Source organism: Schistocerca gregaria, chromosome 2 (assembly GCF_023897955.1).
Source record: "Schistocerca gregaria isolate iqSchGreg1 chromosome 2, iqSchGreg1.2, whole genome shotgun sequence".
In the NCBI taxonomy this organism is placed as follows: domain Eukaryota; kingdom Metazoa; phylum Arthropoda; class Insecta; order Orthoptera; family Acrididae; genus Schistocerca; species Schistocerca gregaria.
In genome coordinates this window covers 570,770,186-570,793,190 of record NC_064921.1, presented here as the reverse complement: position 1 = coordinate 570,793,190, position 23,005 = coordinate 570,770,186, and the positions used below count along the sequence as shown (strand labels likewise).

Genomic DNA, 23,005 nt, shown 5'->3' with positions numbered 1-23,005 from the left:
TCTACATCTCATATTTAAAATGATTTCATTGTCATCTGTCATACATTAACAGCTACTGATGATGGGAGCTGAAACCACCTGTCATTGCCAGGGGTACACATGCGACAAAATTGTGTTCATACATGGACACCTTCCTCTTTAATAAGAGAGCTTGCTGCTGGGTCTGGTCTGGGCTCAGGATGATTCAGGGAAAGACTCTTACAATATGTCTGTACAGTGCTACCAGATCCTCATTTAGTAAATTTGTTGGCAAAGGATGAGAGAAATCAGTGTCAAAATTTAATCAAGTCTCCTGAAAGTCACAGGCTGCTTCCCTAAGTTACTGCAACACACACAAAATAACTTAATACTTCAACACCGGTATGAAAAAAAATGAAAGAGATACTGTATCTACTCGAATCTAAGCCGCACTCAAATCTAAGCCGCACCTAAAATTTGAGACTCTAAATTCAATGGGAGAGAAAAGTTTTAGCCCGCACCTCCAAATACAAACAAAGTTGTTCCATTGTAATATGAGACACAATTTAGGTCGAATGAATGACGATACAGCTACAGTAGTTTGGTTCGAGTCGTAAGCTTAGCAGTTTAGCTTTACCAGGTAGCCATTGCTATGCGTCAGGCGCTCCGTCCGTATTTATACGTGTACTCTTCCTTTTTCACGTGCTTCGTCTGGTTTGAATTGATTGCTTATTTTTCTTTAATCTGATAAGCGGCATATTCTTTGTTTAGGTGTTTACGTCACTCTAAGCTGAAACTGCATTACTGTACTGTGTCATGCATTGTTTGTCGCAGTCTGATAGTGCGTGTTTAAGGCCTGTCTCCACTCGGGGCATGGCTTGCTTTTGTGCGCACTACCGCCGCTTAAAAAAAAAACTGCTATTTGTTGTTACTTACACAGCTGCTTTCTTTGATAATGATCAACAAGAACCAAATAATAGACTGCGAATGATAGAACATGTTCTGAACGAGAGTTATGTGAAAATTTTTCTCCGTTTGAAAATCTTCGCGGCCGCTTCTTTAGTACATCAAATTCTGCACAGAAATTAGAGTCATCTTAGATTTAAAACTCTAGTCAGTTGCCGTGCTTCATTTCTGACTGTATCACTACTAGGCATAAGAATAACACGAATATAAACATGACACGACATGTATATTCTTCTGCGTTTGCTGGTGTCTCACTCTAGTTTCGTAGTTTATTATACATACAGGGTTTAAATGTGATAGCAGCAAACACAAAAGAATACATGGCAAAATGTTTATATTCATATTATTCTTATGGTGAGGAGAATACTGCATGTGATTCACATTTCATCAGGTTTCTATTAGCAACCATCTCTTCTCACAGGCAGGAAAAAATTCAGATCATAGAGTTTGCCACATTGAGAAATATCCCAAACAGTCTTGCCAGTCGGATTTTTGTACTACATTGAAATTCTGCTACATTTGAAGATGAACAATACGAAATTTGTATTTACTTTGTTGGATAATGGATGAAAATGCAGTGGTCGAAACTCGGGGAAGAGAAAAAAATCTCGTCTTCCCCTTTTTTTTTAAATTTATTTACTGATGCAGAGGTTTTGGCACCAGTATTTATCTTTGTGCTTACAAAGCATGCCTGTGTAGTGCTACATACATTCAACGGCAGAAGTTAGTTGTGGTGGCACCTACCAACATTTTTCAGAACTTCCGCTTGCTTTGCACTCAATTCTAAGCAACAGGCAGTTTTTTGGATTACAAAAAGCGGAAAAGAAGTGCAGCTTAGGTTCGAGTAAATACAGTACATAGAGGAAATTCTGTTGGGCTCATTGTCACCATGAACAAGTGCCCTATTTGTGTGTTCCAAACTCAGACTGTTCAAATTAGTAAACAACACAGTAGCAACAACTTACAGACCACACTTGTGAATTAGAAACCAATATGGTAAGGGTAATGTAAAGACTGTAACTATGAATTTGGTTGGGAGCCTTCCAGCCTCCACGAGTCATGGATTATGAGGTCACAGCTTAATGAGGAATTTATACTGTTGTGTGAATTGTCAATTTTACTTATGCAAAGCTATGTCAGAGGTGACAATCTTCTGAATTATAAAGAAAACTGCTACTCCCATTAGGGATTATAAGTTGTGGAGGTTCCAGGTTGTTAATCTGACTCTTAACTAGCCAAGTTAGTGTTCATCACAAGCTACGCCTTAAAACATGGCATACAACACAACTAACTTGATTTCTGGCTGTCGTTTACGCATGAAACGGCCATTTACTGCAATTTTGTAGTAGTAGTAATTGTTATCATAATCAGCAGCATCACATCACCATCACCATACTGTCTGCATAACATCACCATACTGTGCTGGACTTTTTATTTTTATTTGTGACAGTAAAATGAATAAGCATTCGTCTCCATACAGAATCTTAACATACACATTGTTTTATATAGTTTGTTACATGATATCCTATAAACATGTCAGTAATACGCACTTCATCACGCAGTCTTAGGTGCTGAAGAAGTTGCTGTTCCAGCTGGTCTCCCTCATCTTGTGCTGCTCGATCTGCCTCTAGCCGCTGCTGATCAAGCTCCCTCATGCGGCAACGCCTTGCCTCTATACGTGTATACACTTCCGTCAGTTCACGCTGCAACTCTTCTCTTCTTGCCAGACAGCTTGCTTCTTCCTCTAAGTGATGGAACTCCATATCTTCAAACATCTTTAAAAATACAACCAAAATAACAAAGTACATTGGGACAGTTCTAATAGAATAAAGAAAATACAAAAAAGCACATATTTCAGGAGGAATGAAAGTTTATGACTTTTCAACTAAGTACAGTAACACTCATACAAATAACAAACGTGTTTATCCTGTTTTACAACTGGTAATACTGGTAATTTATTGGCACTAAGCAGCTGGGAGCTTATTTTTATGTCACATACATTTTGCTACCTTGATGCATTCATATGAATCTGAGATCAGTTTAATGGGATGTGACTAACTCATCTAAAAACTGGATAATACATGTTGATCAAACATTCTCTCTTTAAAATCATTAATAATTGTTTTCTTTCCAGCATAATTATCTGTTTCTGGTAGAGCAAAGCCAAAGGATCTTAACAATTTGGCTTAAAAGACTGACTACCTACTGATAATTTCTTAATAACACATTACTGGCAGTATAATTTGTTTCTGGTATTTCAAATTTACAATTTTTGTTCCTTTTAATGAGTACTCAGATGACAAATTACTCAACAAGTATCCAAAATAATGCCTAACTCCAGACCACTCTGACATTTTCAATGGTCTACCACTGCACTTCCTTGTTTGGTTCTATATTAAAATTGATACAGTTTGGGGATTAAAACACTAGATATGCATTTAAGAAAACTACAGTTCAAATCCACATCCATATATGTTTTAAGCAAATATCAAGATGGTTTCTTTCAAAAGGATACACTGACTTCTTAACCTGCTCTTCCCTAATCTAAGCTGCCAATCCACTTATAATGACCTTATCATCAATGAGACATTAAACCTCTTATTATACCTCATTTTCATTCCCCAAGGCAGTTACGTAAGTGCAATTAATTATTACATATCTGTTATTTCAAGGACAGCTCTGAGCCAGACACCCTGTAGTGTGCATTCCACTAAACTCAAACCAACCGAGAGCTCATTGGAGGGATGGAGGTCTGTTGTGTTTTCTGATGACAGCTGGTTCTGCCTCAGTGCTGGTGATGGCCTTGTGTTGGTTAGGAGGAAGCTAGTTGAGGGCCTGCAACCAACCTGTCTGTGTGTTAGATACACTGAACACACACTTGGAATTATGGTCTGGGGTGCAATTTCATGTGACAGCAGGAGCACTCTCCCTGTTATCCCACACATCCTGCTGCAAATTTGCATGTCAGTCTTGTGATTAAATCTGTTATGCTGCCATTCACGAACGGCATTTCATGGGGGGTTTCCAACAGGGCAAAGCCTACCCACATACTGCTGTTGAAACCCAACATGCTCTACCGAGTGTCAACATGTTGCCTTGGCATACTAGATTACCAGATCTGGTCATTACACAGGTTATTAATGTACCAACATTTCACATTTGCAGTGGATTATCTCAAATGTATATTAACTTGTTATCTTTTAATGTTAGGTTACCTAGGCGAATGTATTTCTGAAATTTCCTCACCCTATGTTATTTATTTTTTGTGTTGTGATTTATTTTCTGTTAATGTGTATGTTCAGTACACTCAAACATAATTAAAAGTGTAAAACAAATATAGTTACATTTGACATAAAACAGTGTGACTAATTTTTTTCTACATTACCTTCCTCTCAGAATCGAGGAGATCATGTTGTTGTTTCAATTTCTCTGATAATTCCTTATGGCGCTCAATGTCTGTGCACACAGTAGCTTCATCATTTAACCTGCAACAGAAACAACTTCCTAGCTTGTTTTATTGTTAAGTGCTTAGAGATAAAATCAAATATATTTATAGATTAAGACATGAATATGAGCACATCCTAACAAAACAAAATTCTGCAGTAAAATTTCATTATTGACAATTATGAAGGAATGAAAATCTGAGAAGAGCTTAGCATCATAAATTTATTTATAATACCACTTATGGTGGGAAAATGAAAATTTCATATTTCGTATTTCAAGCCAATATCATTACATACATTCACTGACAAACTTAACAACTTTCTGTTATAGCTGAACTTTACATTCATGGATACTATTCAGCAAATACAGTGGAAAGGTGGACAAATAACATCTGGGAAATAAGTGTACTCTGATGGAAAGATACTCATAAAAAATAACCCCTGATCCTGTCTCCCACATTTTGCGCTTCTTGAAGTTTTCGTGGCTGATTAAATATTCCATCATTTTCCAGGTGTTCATCTGGGATATTATTAATTCTTGTTCTAAAATTTCACCTGACAACCTTTCATCCATTCTGAAAGTGAGTTGCTTGCACATTTAGTCCACAATATTGTGAAAGTGGTTTCGCAAGCAATTCACCTTGAGAATGGCTGAAAGTTTGTCAGCCAAAATAGCAGAACAAAAATTAATAATATCCTGGATTCACACCCAAAAATGATGAAAAAAGATGTTATAGTTGCAGAATGACCAGATGATCTACAAGCATACACCAAGAGGGTGCTCGGGGCTGTGGCTAAGTGAAGCTGGTGAATCAACAGAAAGCAGATGACAATGACCATTATTGACAACTTTCTGGTCAGTGTTATTATTGACTGTACTAGGGAGTAGTGAAAGTGGTGGCTGAGAGGTGTAAGTTGGTTCTCCAACCTCATGTCCTCCACTCTTTTAAAATGCCAGTGAGGAGCCTTTGCCATATACCAACTTGGTCCACAACACTAAGCAAAAACTGTTGCCACAGGTCATTAGTGAACAGCTGCTGCCCATGTAGCACCATAGGGAGCAACAATTATGGGAGAAAACAGCAGCCATTATCAGGGTTATTGTGGCAACACTGCTTTGCTCCTATAGCTGCCAGAAGGGTTTTACAATAGTTTACCGAGTTCTGCTCAGCACATGCAGGCTGAAGGCTTCTGGTTTATGATGGAGTTAAATTTTGAAATGCTACTTGGAACTGAATCTTATTTATTGCCATGTTATATGCATTAAACATGATGCCACCTATATAACTACAGATTCCACTATGTAAGTTACCTTCTTTGTTCTTTCATCTAAACAATGAAGAGTTGATTTATAGTTCATATTTGTAGATTTTCTGACAATCACTTGAAAATGAATACACAGCCAAACCTGCACAGTAGTGAATTCAAAATAAAGAAATATTTTCATCCAATCAATGACAGCCAAGATAGAAGTAAAGATCAGTGACACATTATTCATAATGGTTCATAGCTCATTTGCCTGAAGTTGTTATCAGGAGTGGAGGCGAAGGTCAACACAGGTAGTGTGTGCAGAAAATAACTTGGCCTGCGCCTGCTCATGGGTCACTAGAGGGGACATCAGTAGTTGGGGGAGGGGACCTTTGCGAAGAGCCACAGTGCAATAGGGGAGGTGCACTACAACAGCTACAGCCTATACATGAACGTGTATTTCCCATAACTTGTAAGTTGTTGCCATTGAGTCTGCAAACAATCATATTAACAGATTATGTCAGTATGTGACAACTACAGGCGTTTCTTGGAGAGCTATGAGTATACTGTAGGTCTCATGCTGTCTTCAGAATATTGCTTAACTCCTTGGTACACTTGATTGGGAAAGAAGCACATTTCTTGATACTGAGCAATCACAAAATTTGGAGAATAGATTTTCTTTATGAAAAATGTAGGTATATTTTAAAGTCACAAAATGCAAGACCTTAACCATTCCTTCCCATTGTGGTTTGCAGAAGAATGTCATTAGTACCATATCTTCATATTTATCACACTGAAGGTTTTATATGAATGCACCTACTGATATAGACTTTATCTCTAGTATGTAAGTGTGAGTGTGTGTGTGTGTGTGTGTGTGTGTGTGTGTGTGTGTGTGTGTGTGTGTGTGTGTGGAGTTAGAAATATGAAGTAATAATCAATATTTATTTCAACTTTGTTTAGTAAGAACATCTGAAAATAATAGGATGAAAATGGGAATGTGCAGCAGATAAAAAAAGATGTCACAACGGAAGTGAATAAAAACTTAAAAGGTAAACAATTACAGCCTGTTAAGAATATGTAAATTTTTCTGATATAAAAATTATGAGAGAAGAATTGATTACAGAAATGTGTGCACCTACTATTTAGATATCATCTCCAGCAAAAGTGGAAAAAACATACAACCACAATAAATTAAGGAAAATTTTGGAAGATTTCTTGTCTTACCTTCGAACTTCTCTGTCTATTTCATCAAGCCTTCTCTGGCACTCAGCTTGCCTCTTTAATTCTTCTTCTTGAGTTCTCTCCATAATATGATCTAGCTCCACCATCCGTGATTCCACTGCTACCAGTCGGTCTTCCTCCTGTAACAGCTTCTCAGTTTGTGACTGCTGCTCTCCATCAAGAAGGGCTCTCTCAAGTTCCAGCTGCAAGGAAAAGGTCCATCTTCAGTGTGATGTAAATGACACATTTTATTGAAAGATAATTGGTAATGTAAAATGTAAAATTGTGGTATTTTCAGAGTAGATATATTATTATTAGTGAAACTGTGTCGTTTTTTTTTTACCTCTTTCACCTTAGCAGCCTTATTGCACTAGGAAATTAAATTGATTTTTACATGTTTGCTCTTGATATTCTTTAGATGGAAAAAAAGGACTGTAATTCATACCTATGGATTATTGTGCCATTCCTTGCTACAACAATCCCAAATTTAAGAACTATGGTCTTGAACTGTAAATGATGTTAAGTAGTCTTCAGCTTATAAGATCATCAATTGTCATATGATGTTGACCAATAAGCCAAATAAATTATTAAGAACCTAAATAAAAATGAATTATCTAACATAGCAGAAATGAAAAAAAAAAAGCTTGTACACATTGAAATTGTTCCTAATCTCAAAAGACTGCAGAGTCCAACTGTAAAATCTGAACAGTAAATGGTTACTACTGACTAATTTTTGGAAAGTAATGCTACACACTAGAAATATTTGTTGTCACACGTTAAATAAGAAAAACCAACTTCACATTGGCCATGCAATATGTATGTACAGTTGCAACACTGAAGATACTTTTGAAAAAAATGTAAATAAAACTATCACACAAATTGAAAGTTTGCTTATGTTATTTTCTACAACCGTTACCACTCCATTAAGTGGTAACGACAACAGCTAAATATAAAGTCACTAAAACCAATTATTCAGTACCTCCCTCAGAAGTTCCTCTTCTTGCTGTTCAATTTCTGTTATTTTTCGTTTTATACCAGACATGCTTGCTAGAAGCTTGCTTCTTTCCTTCCGAAGTGCATCCCCTTCATCTTTTGTTGTCTGAAATGAATGAATTTCTCAGTAGTTACAATCCACAATGAAAATTAAAAAAAAAAAAAAAAAAGAAGCTTCACAATAAGATATACTCACTCTTCTTTGCTGCTGAATTTGAGATTCTATTTCTGTCCTGTCAGCTTCATTGTTTCTCTGATTGAACTGTGTAAATGCATGGCTTGAACTTCTGTCAGTTCTTGGTATGTCAGTCTTATTATCTAAACTCATATTTTTCTCCATCTCACTTACATTGACCCTAGCTTCTCCATTTTGATTTGAAAAGCTGGGCTGTTCTTTATGTACAGGCATATCTACAGAATCAGCTGGTGATGAATCAGAGCAACCATTTTCAAGAGGAAGAATAAATTTGTCCCTCTCAAATGGTTTCTGGCCTTCCCCAATATTGCTAGAAGTTATATTACTATTTGCTTCTACTTGGTTTGCAGTTTGAGGCGCAGTGCCATTTTGGTAATTCTGTATTTGAGATAGTGAACTTACAAAATCATAGTCATTGGACAATGCTAACCGATTTTCTGCTGTATCTTCCATTTCTCGGCTGAAAGAAATCAAATAACTATCACAAACAGAAAATTAAAATGCCGAAATACTCAGTTTAATATATGAAGTGTTTTGCTGAGATGACTGAATAAAATTAACTTCTGTCTTTTTTTACATAAAAATTCCAAAACAGAAAAATATCCTACAATTTCAAAGTACATTGCAAGAATGTCACATGAATCAAAGTCATAGCTATAGCAGACAAAAATAAGATGAACAAAAATAGCTGGATGGTATACAGACACTGTATTATGGAAGGTAGCCTACAATACCTAACATTAAGAAACAGAAAGTGACTGAGAACATGAAAAATTGGAGATGCCATGGAGCTGAAATACTTATAAAGATGTTAGGAAAGAAATGGGAACAAAAAAAAAATTGTAAATCAAGTACCTACTGTTAATATTAACTACTAAAGCATTAAGAGAAATAATAAAGTAAAGAACATAATGGATTGATGGAGTATCCATTTGTTGACTCTTTTCTGATTACTGTTTGGTGAGAATTGGTTATGCTACATTCTTATGAGATTAGATAGATTAGATTAGTTTTTCTTTCCATAGATCCATGTTGAGGAGATCCTTGTGGACGTGGAACATGTCACATTTTTTTTTTATTTTTATTTTTATAAGCTGAAATAACAATACTAATAGTATAAGTATATACAACACATCATTTGTTTCTATTAAAAAATTCGTGAATGGAGTAGAAGGAGTTGGCCACTAGTAAGTCTTTCAGGCTCCTTTTAAACTGATCTCTGTTTGTAACTAAATTTTTTTACATTTGCTGGCAAATTATTGAAGATGAGTGTTCCTGAGTAGTGGACCCCTTTTTTGAACTAAAGTAAGTGCTTTTAAGTGTTTGTGCAGATCAATTTTGTTCCTGGTATTGTATGTATGAACTGAGCTGTTTGTTGGAAAATGAGATATATTATTTAGCACAAATTTCATTAAGAAGTAAATATACTGAGAGGCAGTAGTTAGTATACCCAGTTCTTTGAAGAGGTTTCTACAAGACGTCCGTGAGTTTACTCCACAAATAATACGTATTACATGCTTTTGGACTCTGAAAACTATTGTTTGACTTGAAGAGTTACCCCAAAATATTATACCATATGACATTATGGAATGAAAGTAGGCAAAGTATGCAAGCTTTATGTTGCCTATGTCTGCTAACACTCGAATTGCAAATACAGATTTGTTAAGGCGTTTCTGCAGCTCTGTGGTTTGCTCCTCCCAACTGAATTTATTATCAAGTTGTAATCCCAGGAATTTAAGACTGTCAACCTCTTCTTCGTACTTTATGCATATGCTGGGTGGAAACCTCTTACAGGTTCTGAATTGCATATAGTGAGTCTTTTTGAAGTTTAATGTCAGTGAGTTGGCTTTAAACCATTTATTAATATCCATGAAAATATCATTAGCAGATCTTTTAGAACTACACTTGACATACTATTTATTGCAATATTTGTGTCATCTGCAAACAAAATGAACTCTGCTTCTGGCAGTGTAACTGATGAGAGATCATTAATGTACACAAGAAAAAGCAATCGCCCTAAGATGGATCCTTGTGGAACACCACATGTAATTTCTTCCCATTCTGATGATGACTGATGACTTAATTCACTTATCCCTTGCACTGACATCCTTTGTTTCCCATTAGCGAGGTATGAGTTGAACCATTTTCCAGCACTGCCCGTGACACCATAGAATTCTAATTTATTTAAAAGGATGTTGTGGTTTACACAAGTGAATGCCTTTGACAAATCACAGAAAATACCTGCTGCTTGTAACTTGTTATTTAATGAATTAAGTACATTTTCACTGTAGGTGTAAATAGCCTTTTCAATATCAGAACCCTTCAGAAATCCAAACTGTGTTCTTGATAATATGTTATTTGTGGTCAGATGGTTGAGAAGCTGCCTGTACATTACTTTTTCTAAAATTTTTGAGAATGCTGGCAAAAGTGAAATTGGTCTGTAGTTTGATGACATCTCTTTATCCCCTTTCTTGAATAGAGGCTTAACATCTGCATATTTCAGCCAGTCAGGAAATGTCCCAGTTATAATTGACTGGTTACACAAGTAACTTAGAACTGTACTAAACTCACAAGAACATGCCTTAATTAACTTTGTTGATATTTCATTGTAACCACTAGAATGCTTAGTTTTTAAAGATTTTATTATGGAAGTTATTTCTTTTGGTGAAGTGAGTGACATATTTATGTACCTGAAGCTATTTGTAAAGGGTAGTTTCAGATATTCAAGGGCATTATTTACTGATCCTGAAAATCCCATTCTATCAGTAACAGATATAAAGTACTTGTTAAATAGATTTGCCACACTATGCCCATCGGTTACTAATGTGTCATCTACCCTTAGTGCTACTTGCTCCTGTTCCTTTCTGGTTCTACCAGTCTCCTCTTTCACTACATCCCACATTGCTTTTATTTTGTTGCCTGACATTGCTATCTTCTTCTCGTAGTGTATTTGTTTAGATGTCTGAATTACTTTCTTTAATATTGTACAGTATTCCTTGTATTTAGCTAAATCCTCAGCATTGGAGCTATTCTTGGTAGACAGATACATTTTCCTTTTTGTCTTACAGGAAATCTTTATTCCTTGTGTGATCCATGGCTTTATTAAAGATTTCTGTTTAATTTGAGTAACTTTTAGAGGAAAACAGTTTTCAAACATGGTACTGACATTGTTCATGAATGTGTTATATTTTTCATTCACGTCATGAGCACTATAAACATCTTTCCAGTTCATATCTTTGAGCAGTTTTCTAAAACACTCAATTTTTGGTTGATTGAATACTCTCTTGTACTCAGATTTAGCAGTCTTGATAATCTGCTTAGAATTTACATCTAAAACAAGGAGCTGCATGTCATGATCTGACAGTCCATTTATTACAGGTTTTATGATATGATTTTGCTCCTTTGATTTGTCTATGAAAATGTTATCAATGGCTGTCCTTGAGGATTTAATGATCCTAGTTGGAAAGTTTACAGTGTGAGTTAGATTGAAAGACAACATTAGTAACTGCAGTAAATGTTCACTGGAAGATTGAATTAGAAAATCTGTATTGAAGTCACCAACAATCAAAATTTCTTTGTTTCTTACTGTTAAATAACCCAAAAGAGCTTCTAGATGATTTATGAATAGATTATAATTTCCTGCAGGTGCTCGGTAAATAGTTACTATTATATAGGATCTGTTATGGAACTCTACTTCTGTTGCACATGCTTCTAGATGCTGCTCTAAACAGAATTTATTAATGTCAATGTTCTTGAATTTATGGCAGTTTTTAATAAATGTGGCAACTCTTCCTCCATCCATATCTACTCTGCAGAAGTAGCAAGCTAGCTTAAATCCTGAAATGTCTAACATATCTATATTCCCTCTTACTGCTATTTGTGAATCCATAAGGTCACGAAGAAGTTTGTTGCTAATTAGCAGACCAACAAGACTAATAGAAGGTGACCAGAAATTAGCCTTTAAAATATGACAGAATATCTTAATCTCACACAGTTTCAGTTCTCAATGCATTTCTACTAATGTTATACTCAGTTCATAAACATTTGTATGTACTAGATCAAAATTACACTGCCCTGTTAATACGAAGTAACATGCGTGCTTAGTAATAGAAGTAATAATGCAGATATGAGATATGTCATACCTTATATTGTGATCTTTAGTTGTAGCAATGGTTTTTATCCTGGTTCGAGGGCTCTGGGGATATACAACAGACCCAGGTGAAGGAATAACCACATTTTCATATGGGCTAAAGGTATTTCCATTAGCTGGAGTAGTCCTCTTATTAGGCATACAGCTTGTAGCAGGTGTGCTGGTTGATGTACACATTTGTGGATCATTGGCAACATAATTAGGATTTGAATTATTATACGGTGATGAAGGGCTGTTCACAGACGAGAATCTACAAAAGTTTTTTTCAGTTACATGACAATTCTTTAAAAGTTATGGTAGTGCAATAATATTTTTTCAGAAATGTATTTTCATACCCAGTTATGATATTGTTTGTGACATCAAATGTAAATACATCTGGTCCATAATCATCGGGCATTGTTCCATTTGGTGGATTTCCGGGAGATGTCAGTCTCTTGTCTCTTGGCAAAGAACCATTTGTTTTTATTCTGTGTTGTGTAAAAATATTGTCAGTGAATTATATAGCAATATTATAATAAAAAATTAAATCAAGTCATTTTTAGCATTACATGTTTTTAATTGTTTGTATCATAAAATGCACAACTTTGTCAACAGTTCTGCACACTGGGTGCATGCTCCTTCACATTAAAACAAGTAACTGTTTCAAAGAAAAGTTTCTTACAGGTGTGTTTCTATGCATATAAATTGTTGGATCCGTTAGTCAGTTTTAACTTCAATCTTTGTTCAGAATGGAACAACACAATAGTTTTTCAAGGTAATAACCATTGATAAAGACGCTCATTAAAGATGATGCATTAGTGCAGTTATGCAAAGATAAGGAAGGCAACTGGCTATGTCATTGTCGAAGAAACATATTTTTCCGAGGTGGTTTGTGGAAATCATGGAAAACCTAAATTTAAATGGTGAGACAGGGATCTCCTGCCATTCAGAGATCAAAATTCAGTATTTTTCCACTATGCCACCATGCTAAGTGTAACATTATGTTAAGTTTATGTTGGGATGGTAAAAGCTGCTAGGAAAGAAAGAAAAAACACGCTGTTCTTTACCTCATACTAGAAACAATGCATAGTTAATAATTACTTACGAAGTGTGTGATACACATGCACATGGCTTCCAGTGTTTCTTCAGTGCATAGTTATCAGTGAACAACATAGAAGTATTCTCTTATTACCTGTCTGCCTGATTCTCTGTATGAAACTGGTAATATATGAATCTTGGGATTAAGTCCAATCACCTATACCGTACACTGATCAGCCAGAACACTATGACCACCAACCTACTATCGATATAAACCTGTCCAGGTGATAGCAGCATCACCTGACAAGCCAGACACATGTAGAGTGCATGTAGTATCAGTGAGCATGCTCTCCATGTGTAGAATGCAGAAGGCTCTCAATCTAATCTGAGTTTGACCGAGACCAGGTTGTGATGTCCTGGATGCTTGGCATGAGCATTTCAGAACCTGGAAGATTTATCAGCTGTTCGAGGAGTGCCTTCAATATATGATGAAACCAAGGTGAGAGCACATCCAGATATTATGAAGTTGGGCAGCCACCCCTCATTACACATGTAGGGCACTGTAGGCTGGGCAGACTGGTAAAACAGGACAGGCGGTAAACTGTGGAGAACTAACATTGGGCTTTAGTGCTGGGCAGAGTACATGTGTGTCTGACACATATGGTGCACTGAACACTCCTAATGATGGCCTCCGCAGCCAATGACCCATACATGTGCCAATGTTGACATCACAACAATGGCAACTACAGCTGAAATGTGCACATGATCATCAGGATTGGACACTGGTGTAGTGGCAGAGCGTTACATGGTCTGATGAATTCTGATACCTCCTTCATCATGACGATGGGAGGGCACGAATCCTTCGTCTTCCAGGGGAAAAGCTTCTTGATGCCTGTACTGCAGGACAGAGCCAAGCTGGGGGTGGATTCATTATGCTCTGGAGAACATTCAGATGGACATCCACGGGTCTAGTGGAGCTTGTGCAAGGTACCATGACAGATAAGGGATTACTGTACACTGTTTGCCTACACCCCTTCATGACAATCATTTTTCATTGACAGAAGTAGAATTCTTCAACGAGATAGTACACCATGTCACAAGGCCAGGAGTGTTGGAGTGATTCAAGGAACACAGTAAAGAGTTAAAATTGAAATGCTGGCTCCCCAACTCACCACATTGGAACCCAACAAACACATCTGGTATGTGATTGAATGCAGCATTAGAGCTCATCCCCCCTCCTCCCCCCCCCCCCCCCCCCCCAGAATTTATGGTAATTAGGTGACATATGTGCAGATGTGGTGTCAACTCCCTCCAACAACATACCAAGGTCTCATTGCTTCCATGCCACAAAGCATTGCCACTGTTATCCTTGCCAGAGGTGGACACATGTGCTATTTGGCCATAATTTTCTGGCAGCTCAGTGTAAAACATTTGTAAAACAAAAATTGTTCAAAAGAACTTCTTCCCTTCATTTGTGTGTATTTCCTTCTTAGAAATGAATGACATTTACCAACAATTTGCACTGTAAGATAATTTCATAAAGAGATGAGTTCTATAAGAAAGTTTAAAACAGAAAAGCAAATAGTACCAACTTAATCTTTCCAAAAATTTCTGGCAAGTGTTCCACTTAGCATCACTTGTTCAGGCCTATGCCAAAACATAGCTAAAATACAAAATTTTTTATGAGTCATTTATATACAAATTATAGTTAATGTAGCAGTTTGTGTAACACAATGTGAATTGACACCATTTTTCTAATCACATTACACAAAATTACCTTTGAATTTGGTTTACTACTAACGCAGTTATAACATCTAATGTGTTTTACTGTAACATTGTAGTGACAACTATAGTAGTCTTCACAATTTTCTCTATTATGTTGTTAGTAATGTATTATGACCAGTTATTTCTTTGTCTTCTTGTTAATAGCTGGTATAAAATATTTGAGAAAGTTCCACACTACTCTGAGGCAGTCTTATTTAGTCACTCAATAATCTTATATTAGTGAAGACATATTCTGATAATAATAATTTAAAAAATGCAGCACAAAGAAATAATGACATTAGAAAATTTGAGATTTTTGGACTTACTACCTTTTATAAACCTAACAAGTATGATTAATTGTTATTGTGTGTTTTATACAAAGAAAAGACATTATTATCATTACCGGTTTTGCTGTAGTGTTGGTGTTGTAGGGAGCTTTGCTTGCCGCTCAGACTGTGCTTGACGTTCATATTCAGCACACATGTTCAGTATTTCTTCCAGACGAGCACGCTCAGCTTTTTCTACTTCTTGTTCTCTCAGCCGCTCTTCTTGTGCCTAAGGAAAAAAATAATACTTCTATGAAGCATCCAGTAATTTTCATTGATCTTATATTTGAAAAGTGGAAGCTACCAAACATAGAAAAACAATAGCAACAAAATTACAAAGATCATTCATTTTATTAGTTACTCTTCAAAAATGTTCTCAAAACAGTCCATGCAAAAAACACATTACCAGAGATAGTACTGAAAAATTAACACACTATGCAGTATGTGGACAACTTATATTGAGAGAGCTGTAACAGGACATTCATTTCCCTCATAAGAGTAAGCATTTTATGTTGTTTATTCCAAATCATTTCTGTGTATTTTAGCTTTAGCTCTGTTAGAAATTTTTTTGTGAAATGCTATCAAGAAGCAATACTTTGCGAAGGACTGATAGTAGTGGAAGCAGTGAGTGTCCCATAAAAAGGGCTGCATTCTGCTCTGGGAGACTGGGAGGCCTGAATTTTAAAACAATTTCATGTCGTGGCTGGCACCTCATAAAATCAGGAGTTGACCACCAGCCCTCATGAATGTAGGGGGAAAATTGTGTGCCCTCCAAGGGGGATGTGCCTGCAGATCGTGGTGTAGTTGTTAGCATCTCTGCTGTTAGATAGCAGAATTCAAGGTTCAGTTCCCAGCCAGGTGTATATTTTCTTCACTCAGGAACTGTGTGTGTGTGTGTGTGTGTGTGTGTGTGTGTGTGTGTGTGTGTGTGTGTGTGTGTGTGTGTGTGTGTTCCTAATGATTTCATATCATCATCATCATCATCATCATCATCATCATCGCAAGGATGCACAAATCATCAAAGTGGTGTCAAATAGAAAGACTTGGACCAGGTGGTAAATTTTTTGGAGCATTGTTCCAGGAAAAGCAGAGATCTGTAATACTAGAATCTTTTGTAATATACACAGTTGTGATCACATTTAATTTATTTTTTATTTTTAGATGACCAGTTTTGATCTTATAAGAGATTATCATCAGATATTACATTCCTTGATGACTGTAGGAACCATGGGCATGGAGCAGGTCCATCTGGGCAGGTGTTTTGCAGACCTGCACAAATGGACTTGCTCCATGCCAACATTTCCTACAGTGATCAAGGAATATAAGAAGTGAAGATGATCCCTTAGGAGATCAAAGCTGCTCACCTAAGATTAAAAATGAACAACTTAAATGTGATTGGTACTGTATGCATTAATTGTGTTAGGTGCCTCCAGACCAATAATACCATATTACCATTTTATGAGAGGAAGAGGTTATGTTTCAAACTAATTAACGTGTTAAAAGTCAAGAGTTAGTAATCTTTCATGATAAGCAAGGTTACTTTTGTAGTACAGAAACCCTACAGGTTTTCTGAAACGCTTTCCCCTGTATTAGAGTTGACTTTTGTTTAGTCAATTTCTTATTTTCTAGCTAAGTGTTGCAGTTTTGTGAGTATGCATGTGCTTGGTAAGAAGAGGCCCATATTGCAATTTGGGGTCATTAGCCAGTTGGATGCTAGTATTTAACGAATGAGATGATCTTTGCCAATTACACCAATAAATTCTGTGTGTTTCCTCATTCACCTGAAGTGTGGCAGTTTTGTGTGACTTTTGCTCATTGATTCTGAACCAGTTCCTTGTTTTGTTTTTGTGAAGATTATCAGCCCAAGTCGGTAAAAATCAGCTGGAGACAGTATATGAATTGTTGGCAGTGTATATTTTCCAATCAAGTCATCAGATCTTCAAATTTTTTCTGATATTGTTGAGTAGTAACATGGCATTAATCCTTGGTTTCAGGACATTGACAAATTTAACCCAGTCTTGTGTTCCATAGCAAAGCTGCTGACCCTTACATAGGCTGGTCTTATTAGTGTACCAGTCCTAAAAACTACTCCGGGTCCACCAATTAACTTATAAGAGTAAATCTCAGGGTAGTATGTCATATAATTTGTTGTGTGTGCCACACACAAACTAAGAGGGTGTGGATTCTATCTACATATGTGCTTCATGTGACACCAAAGGAGTTCTGTGGATGAGATGAAAGGCAAGTTACATGTTGAGAAAGTGGAGATAGGTAGATGGGTAAAAATTTATGTATACAGATAGGTGAATAGAAAGAAAGACAAAAAAGTGGTATTGTTCATTGAATGGAAGTAAGAAGAGAGAGACATAATGCAGTCTGTGAGTTATCAATTTTAGTATGCAATGAAAAACTGAAGTTTTAAATTGTTACATCCAGTTAATGCAGTACAAGTAACACACATACACACATTGGTATATTCAATATCTGTCAGAATGCAGTTTTGGTTTTGGGTGTAGCTGCATGTATAAATAACCTATCATAGTTTAGATAATGTATTTTTATTGTAATGGCTAGTTTTAAATTGAATTAGGCCATCCTCAGACATACAATATGGAGAAGATGGAACTATGGTGCATGATATCAGAAACATTGTGTCAGGCACTACGGCACAAGTGAATGATTTCAATAACAAACACTTAACATTTACTACTGTACTTTGAAATATGAGTTTGAAGTATTAATGTGATTATTAATAGATCTCATTACTTTCTGGACTAAAACTTTAACTCTCTAGCAGCATAAGAGTCCGTGACTGAATTGCCATGTTATTCACAAATAGTCTGAAAATCCTTTTGGAAGATCAAACTAGAGAATTTAGTGTCTAGTTGATATGTTACTAGCTGTACAAGACAATGTACTTGATTTTATAGAACAAAGCATACACTTTAGCAAACTGTTCTAAAATCCGGAAAATGAGTATTCCCCTTGTACCTTATTTACCAACCATGGTAGAAGCAAGCAGTTGCTTAAAAATTCAAGGAAGAAAGTTTATGTTCAGGGCAGTAAGTTCTACATAAATTTTTTCTTTAAGAAAGATTGTCAGACTGATTATTTACTGACCAAAAATAAACAAGTTACAAGAGTACCATCATTAATTTTCACTTTAATCTTTGTTGATTCTGCTGCAAGAAGCTCGAATGACATTTTCAATACAAAAACACTGTTACTATCAATAAATTCCATCACCAATATTGCCAACAACATTGAACAATATACTTCTACAGCTTCAACTTCCTTTATTACAATGAAGTAAGGGAAACTTCTCAAACCTGCTTCCGTTTTATCTCCAGTTCTTCTTTGCGAGCATGGAGATCCTCAATGCTACAACTGGATCCAAAACTGGGGGTGGGGCTGTTCACACGATGCCTCATCATTTCGTAGCTATTGCCACCAGCTGAAGAGGTACGTCGATGGCCGGATGACAAAGGACTAGTTGTAGACGCACGAGGTGGTGATGGTGTTACACTGCGGGGACTATGATATCCACCTTTGTACCTGTATTATTATGAGGAAGAGACACAAAGTCAGTGACAACACAATATTTCAACAGAACTGTCTGAATAAACATGAGCTCTGATGAAACAAATTATAATGAAAAGAACTGGCACTTCATACACAAGTATGTGTTTAGGACATTTGAAGCACATGTACAAAATTTTGCTGTCTCTAACCATGACCTTATACATTAAAAACAAAGATTCCAAGACTTACCAAGCGGGAAAGCGCCGGCAGACAGGCACATGAACAAAACACACAAACACACACACAGAATTACTAGCTTTCACAACCGATGGTTGCTTCTTCAGGAAGGAGAGGGAAAGACGAAAGGATGTGGGTTTTAAGGGAGAGGGTAAGGAGTCATTCCAATCCCAGAAGCGGAAAGACTTCCCTTAGGGAAAAAAAAGGACAGGTGTACACTCACTCACACACACACACACACACACACACACACACACACACACACACACACACACATATATATATCCATCCGCACATACACAGACACAAAAGGTCTGCTTGTGTCTGTGTATGTGCGGATGGATATGTGTGTGTGTGTGTGTGTGTGTGTGTGTGTGTGTGTGTGTGTGTGTGTGTGTGTGTGTGTACACCTGTCCTTTTTTTCCCCTAAGGGAAGTCTTTCCGCTCCCGGGATTGGAATGACTCCTTACCCTCTCCCTTAAAACCCACATCCTTTCGTCTTTCCCTCTCCTTCCTGAAGAAGCAACCATCGGTTGTGAAAGCTAGTAATTCTGTGTGTGTGTTTGTGTGTTTTGTTCATGTGCCTGTCTGCCAGCGCTTTCCCGCTTGGTAAGTCTTGGAATCTTTGTTTTTAATATATTTTTCCCATGTGGAAGTTTCTTTCTATTTTATTTACATGACCTTATACAGCTATTTAATATTTTTTGGTGAACAGTGACAAAGATAAAAAGAGAAAGACAGAACACTTCACTGGGAAATGATAAATCATTTCAAGATTTGTGTCCTAGTACTGTTCTTGTCTCTTTCGGTTAAAATTAATGATAAGCTTAATGGCAGGAGACGGAACTAGAAAAGGCTACGAGTTTAACTAGGTAACATTCCACAGAGAAGAGGGAAACATGTTAACTGGAGGGATTAGAATGGGTGGGCATTACAGCTGAAGTAGATGATTAGAAGAAAGGAAAATATATATATATAAGAAAAAAAAAATCAATGCACGACCTTCACTTCTCATAGCTTTCTACGGGTAGCTTTCTCTTTCTTTTATGAAGTTAAATTAAAGTTTCATAAATATGCTTGTTAGAATAAACAATGAAACTAAGATTGGAAAACATTCAAAGTGTAACTAAAGAATATTTTTGCGCATACTGAAATTCTGAGAGTAGTTGTGGCAAAAGGTGATAATGTGTTTTACTATCAACCCAATAAAGTAAAGTACAGGGTGTACATAAAGTCCGTGAACACTTTCAATTACTTATTGCACAAGAATCAAACACTGTACAGATATCATACATGTCATTTTGAAGAGAAACCCTGAAAGTCTTTTTTCATGTATACCGCCACACTGTCGTTTGATAATCTGCCGTTAGTCAGCATAGTCGCAAACATGGCAAGTTCAGGTGTGGAGCGAGCTTTCTGTGTGTTGGAGTTCGACAAAAACAAGTGTGCTACAGCTGTTCAATCTATGTTTAGAACCAAGTGTGGTAAGAAGCCACCAACAAGGAAGGCCATTTACCACTGGTACAACAAATTTGTTAAAACGGGTTGCATGTGCCCGGCAAAGAGAAGTGGACATCCCAGTGTAAGTGAAGTGAATGTGGAGCGCATTTTATGAAATGGCCTCCCCGATCACCAGATTGCACTCTGCCCGACTTTTCTCTGTGGTGGCACATTAAAGATCTGGTGTATGTACCGCCACTACCATGTGATGTAGCAGAGCTCTGAGAGAGAATACGGGAAGTGACTGCCACGGTCAATGATGCCATGCTGGGATGGATGTGGCAAGAATTCAATTACCGTATTGATGACTGCTGGGTCACTCATGGTTTGCATATCGAATGTTTGTAAAACAAACTTTCAGAGTTTCTCTTCAAAATGCAATATGCGTACAATGTTTAATTCTTGTGCAATAAATAACTGAAAGTGTTCCCAGACTTTATGTACACTCTGTACATTATAAATATCTATTTTATCTTTCCCTAAGCTGATTTTGGATTCCTCTATTCCTGAAGTCTGAGTGACTTGTGCATCTTGTCTAATGTATCCATCTTCCCTCCCTTAGCACTAATAATTCTGAAAGCTAGAATTTGTTTATTACTTTTCAAAGCATTACTGGAAATACTGGAATTTTTCTTTCTGGAGTGAAATACTTGTCAGCCATTCTGTCTCTTTAATTTTATAGTTTTATCATATTTTATGACAACTTTATTGAGTTGTGCACATTAAAAGTAATATAATTTAGAGCGTAGAATATGTAGTTTAACCATTACAATACAGTTTGACTTACCATGGTAGTGGATTTCTATTGAAGGCTGGACTTGGTGTTGCAATGCTTCTGTGAGATTCTGCTTGAGGGTTTACATTTTCGTAGGCTGATGGGCTGCCTGCATGGGGGCCAGCACCCGATCGAGGTGACCACGATGGCGTAGGGGTTGCACTTTGTGATCTTGAGCCTCCATTTATCATTGCTGTGGGAGTTCCACTATGTCCAGCTATTACATTGTTTGCTTGTATGTTACTAAATGCTGATGAATTGCCACTGTGAGTACTGTTGAAGGCACTGGGGTTACTGTAGTTAGGATTTGTTGGTGTAGCACTGCGAGATTTAACATTTGGTCCAAGCACTGCGGAGGCTGGTGAGTTAACTGTAACACTGTTCGGTGGGAAAACTTTTGGAGAAATGTGCTGGCTCTGCTGCAGACCTGATGCTGGTGAAGGTGGAGGTTTAGATGCACCATTAGCACGTGCTAGATATTCAAACTTGGAAACCTAGTACAAAAATGATGCATTTGAAATTTGTCACTCAACGCACAATTTAAAGACAGAATAAAAGTCAATAGAGGTACTTTTAGCACAAATTAATACCTCTGTTAATTAATCCCCAACACATCACAATGTCAAACAGATTGTAGATAGTAAGTTTACATATATGTTAACGAATTAAGGGATTAGCGAGAGGTACACTGAGAGTGAAGGAATGTGAGGGAATGTGGAGAAGCACACAGAGTAACAGAAAGAAATAAGACAGGGAAAGGTGTCGGAGAGGGAGATGTCATCCAGTTAAAAAGAAACCGGTGATACCATAGACACAGAGAAAAAGGTGGAATGAAGTGGGAACAGGAAAGGGGGGAGGGGGTGGGCAGCAGGCAGGGATTAGAGGAGGTGGAGAGCACAGTGGGTACAGGAACAGAGGGCATGTTGCAGGGAGAGTTCTATCAGCACAGTTCCAAAAAGCTTGTGTTGTAATAGGAGGGGAGGGGATTCTGTGTATGTGTGGGATTATGCTTGAGTGTTAACAGGTAGTATTGTGAGGAAAATATTTCAAGGCATGATGAGAGTGAACTGAAGTGCTAACAGTGAACATGATTTGGTTTTTGCAGTCATGGAAAGCATCAGTCATGCAAAATACAGCTTGCCCTTGTCTCACATGATATCCAGTGAACCATGGATGAGGAACAACAAGCAGATTCCATATACTTCCATTTCGAGAAAGCATTTGACATTGAGACTTTTGTTTGAGCACATAGATTATGTTCCCAGATATGTGAGTGACTGGAAGACTTTTTAAGTAACAGTGCTTTTTTATGTTGTCCTCCATGGTGCATGTACATCAGAGAGAAATGTATCTTATGAAGTGTCCCATGAAAGTGTAATAGGACCGCTCTTATTTCCTATATATATAAGTGATCTGATGGACAAAATGAGCAGCAATCTGCAGCTGTTTGCTAATGGTACTGTGGTGTATGGCAAGGTACCATTGCTGAGTAACTGTAGGAGGACACAAGATGATTTATACAAAATTTACATTTGGTGCGATGAATAGCAGCTTGCTCTAAATGTATAAAAATGTATATTGGTACAGATGAGTGGGGGGGGGGGGGGGGGGAGAGAAGAGTCGTATTAGGTTCAAATACAGTGTCAGTAGTGTGCTGCTTGTCACAGTCACACTGCTTAAATAAATAGG

General features: G+C 37.0%; 1 protein-coding gene across 4 annotated transcripts in view; it reads right to left on the bottom strand.

Annotated features, from left to right (window-relative positions):
* Positions 1 to 23,005, bottom strand: part of LOC126332942 (pleckstrin homology-like domain family B member 1) — a 996,704-nt gene that overhangs the window by 237,299 nt on the left and 736,400 nt on the right. For all 4 annotated transcript variants that reach the window (XM_049996695.1, XM_049996697.1, XM_049996694.1 and 1 more), the window contains 10 exons: positions 21,329 to 21,810; positions 18,612 to 18,837; positions 15,360 to 15,511; positions 12,511 to 12,642; positions 12,168 to 12,425; positions 8,026 to 8,485; positions 7,816 to 7,935; positions 6,840 to 7,039; positions 4,310 to 4,409; positions 2,475 to 2,699 (listed from right to left, as the gene is read on the bottom strand). In XM_049996695.1, the coding sequence (XP_049852652.1) occupies positions 2,475 to 2,699; positions 4,310 to 4,409; positions 6,840 to 7,039; positions 7,816 to 7,935; positions 8,026 to 8,485; positions 12,168 to 12,425; positions 12,511 to 12,642; positions 15,360 to 15,511; positions 18,612 to 18,837; positions 21,329 to 21,810 (2,355 nt within the window). The remainder of the gene's footprint in view (positions 1 to 2,474; positions 2,700 to 4,309; positions 4,410 to 6,839; positions 7,040 to 7,815; positions 7,936 to 8,025; positions 8,486 to 12,167; positions 12,426 to 12,510; positions 12,643 to 15,359; positions 15,512 to 18,611; positions 18,838 to 21,328; positions 21,811 to 23,005) is intronic.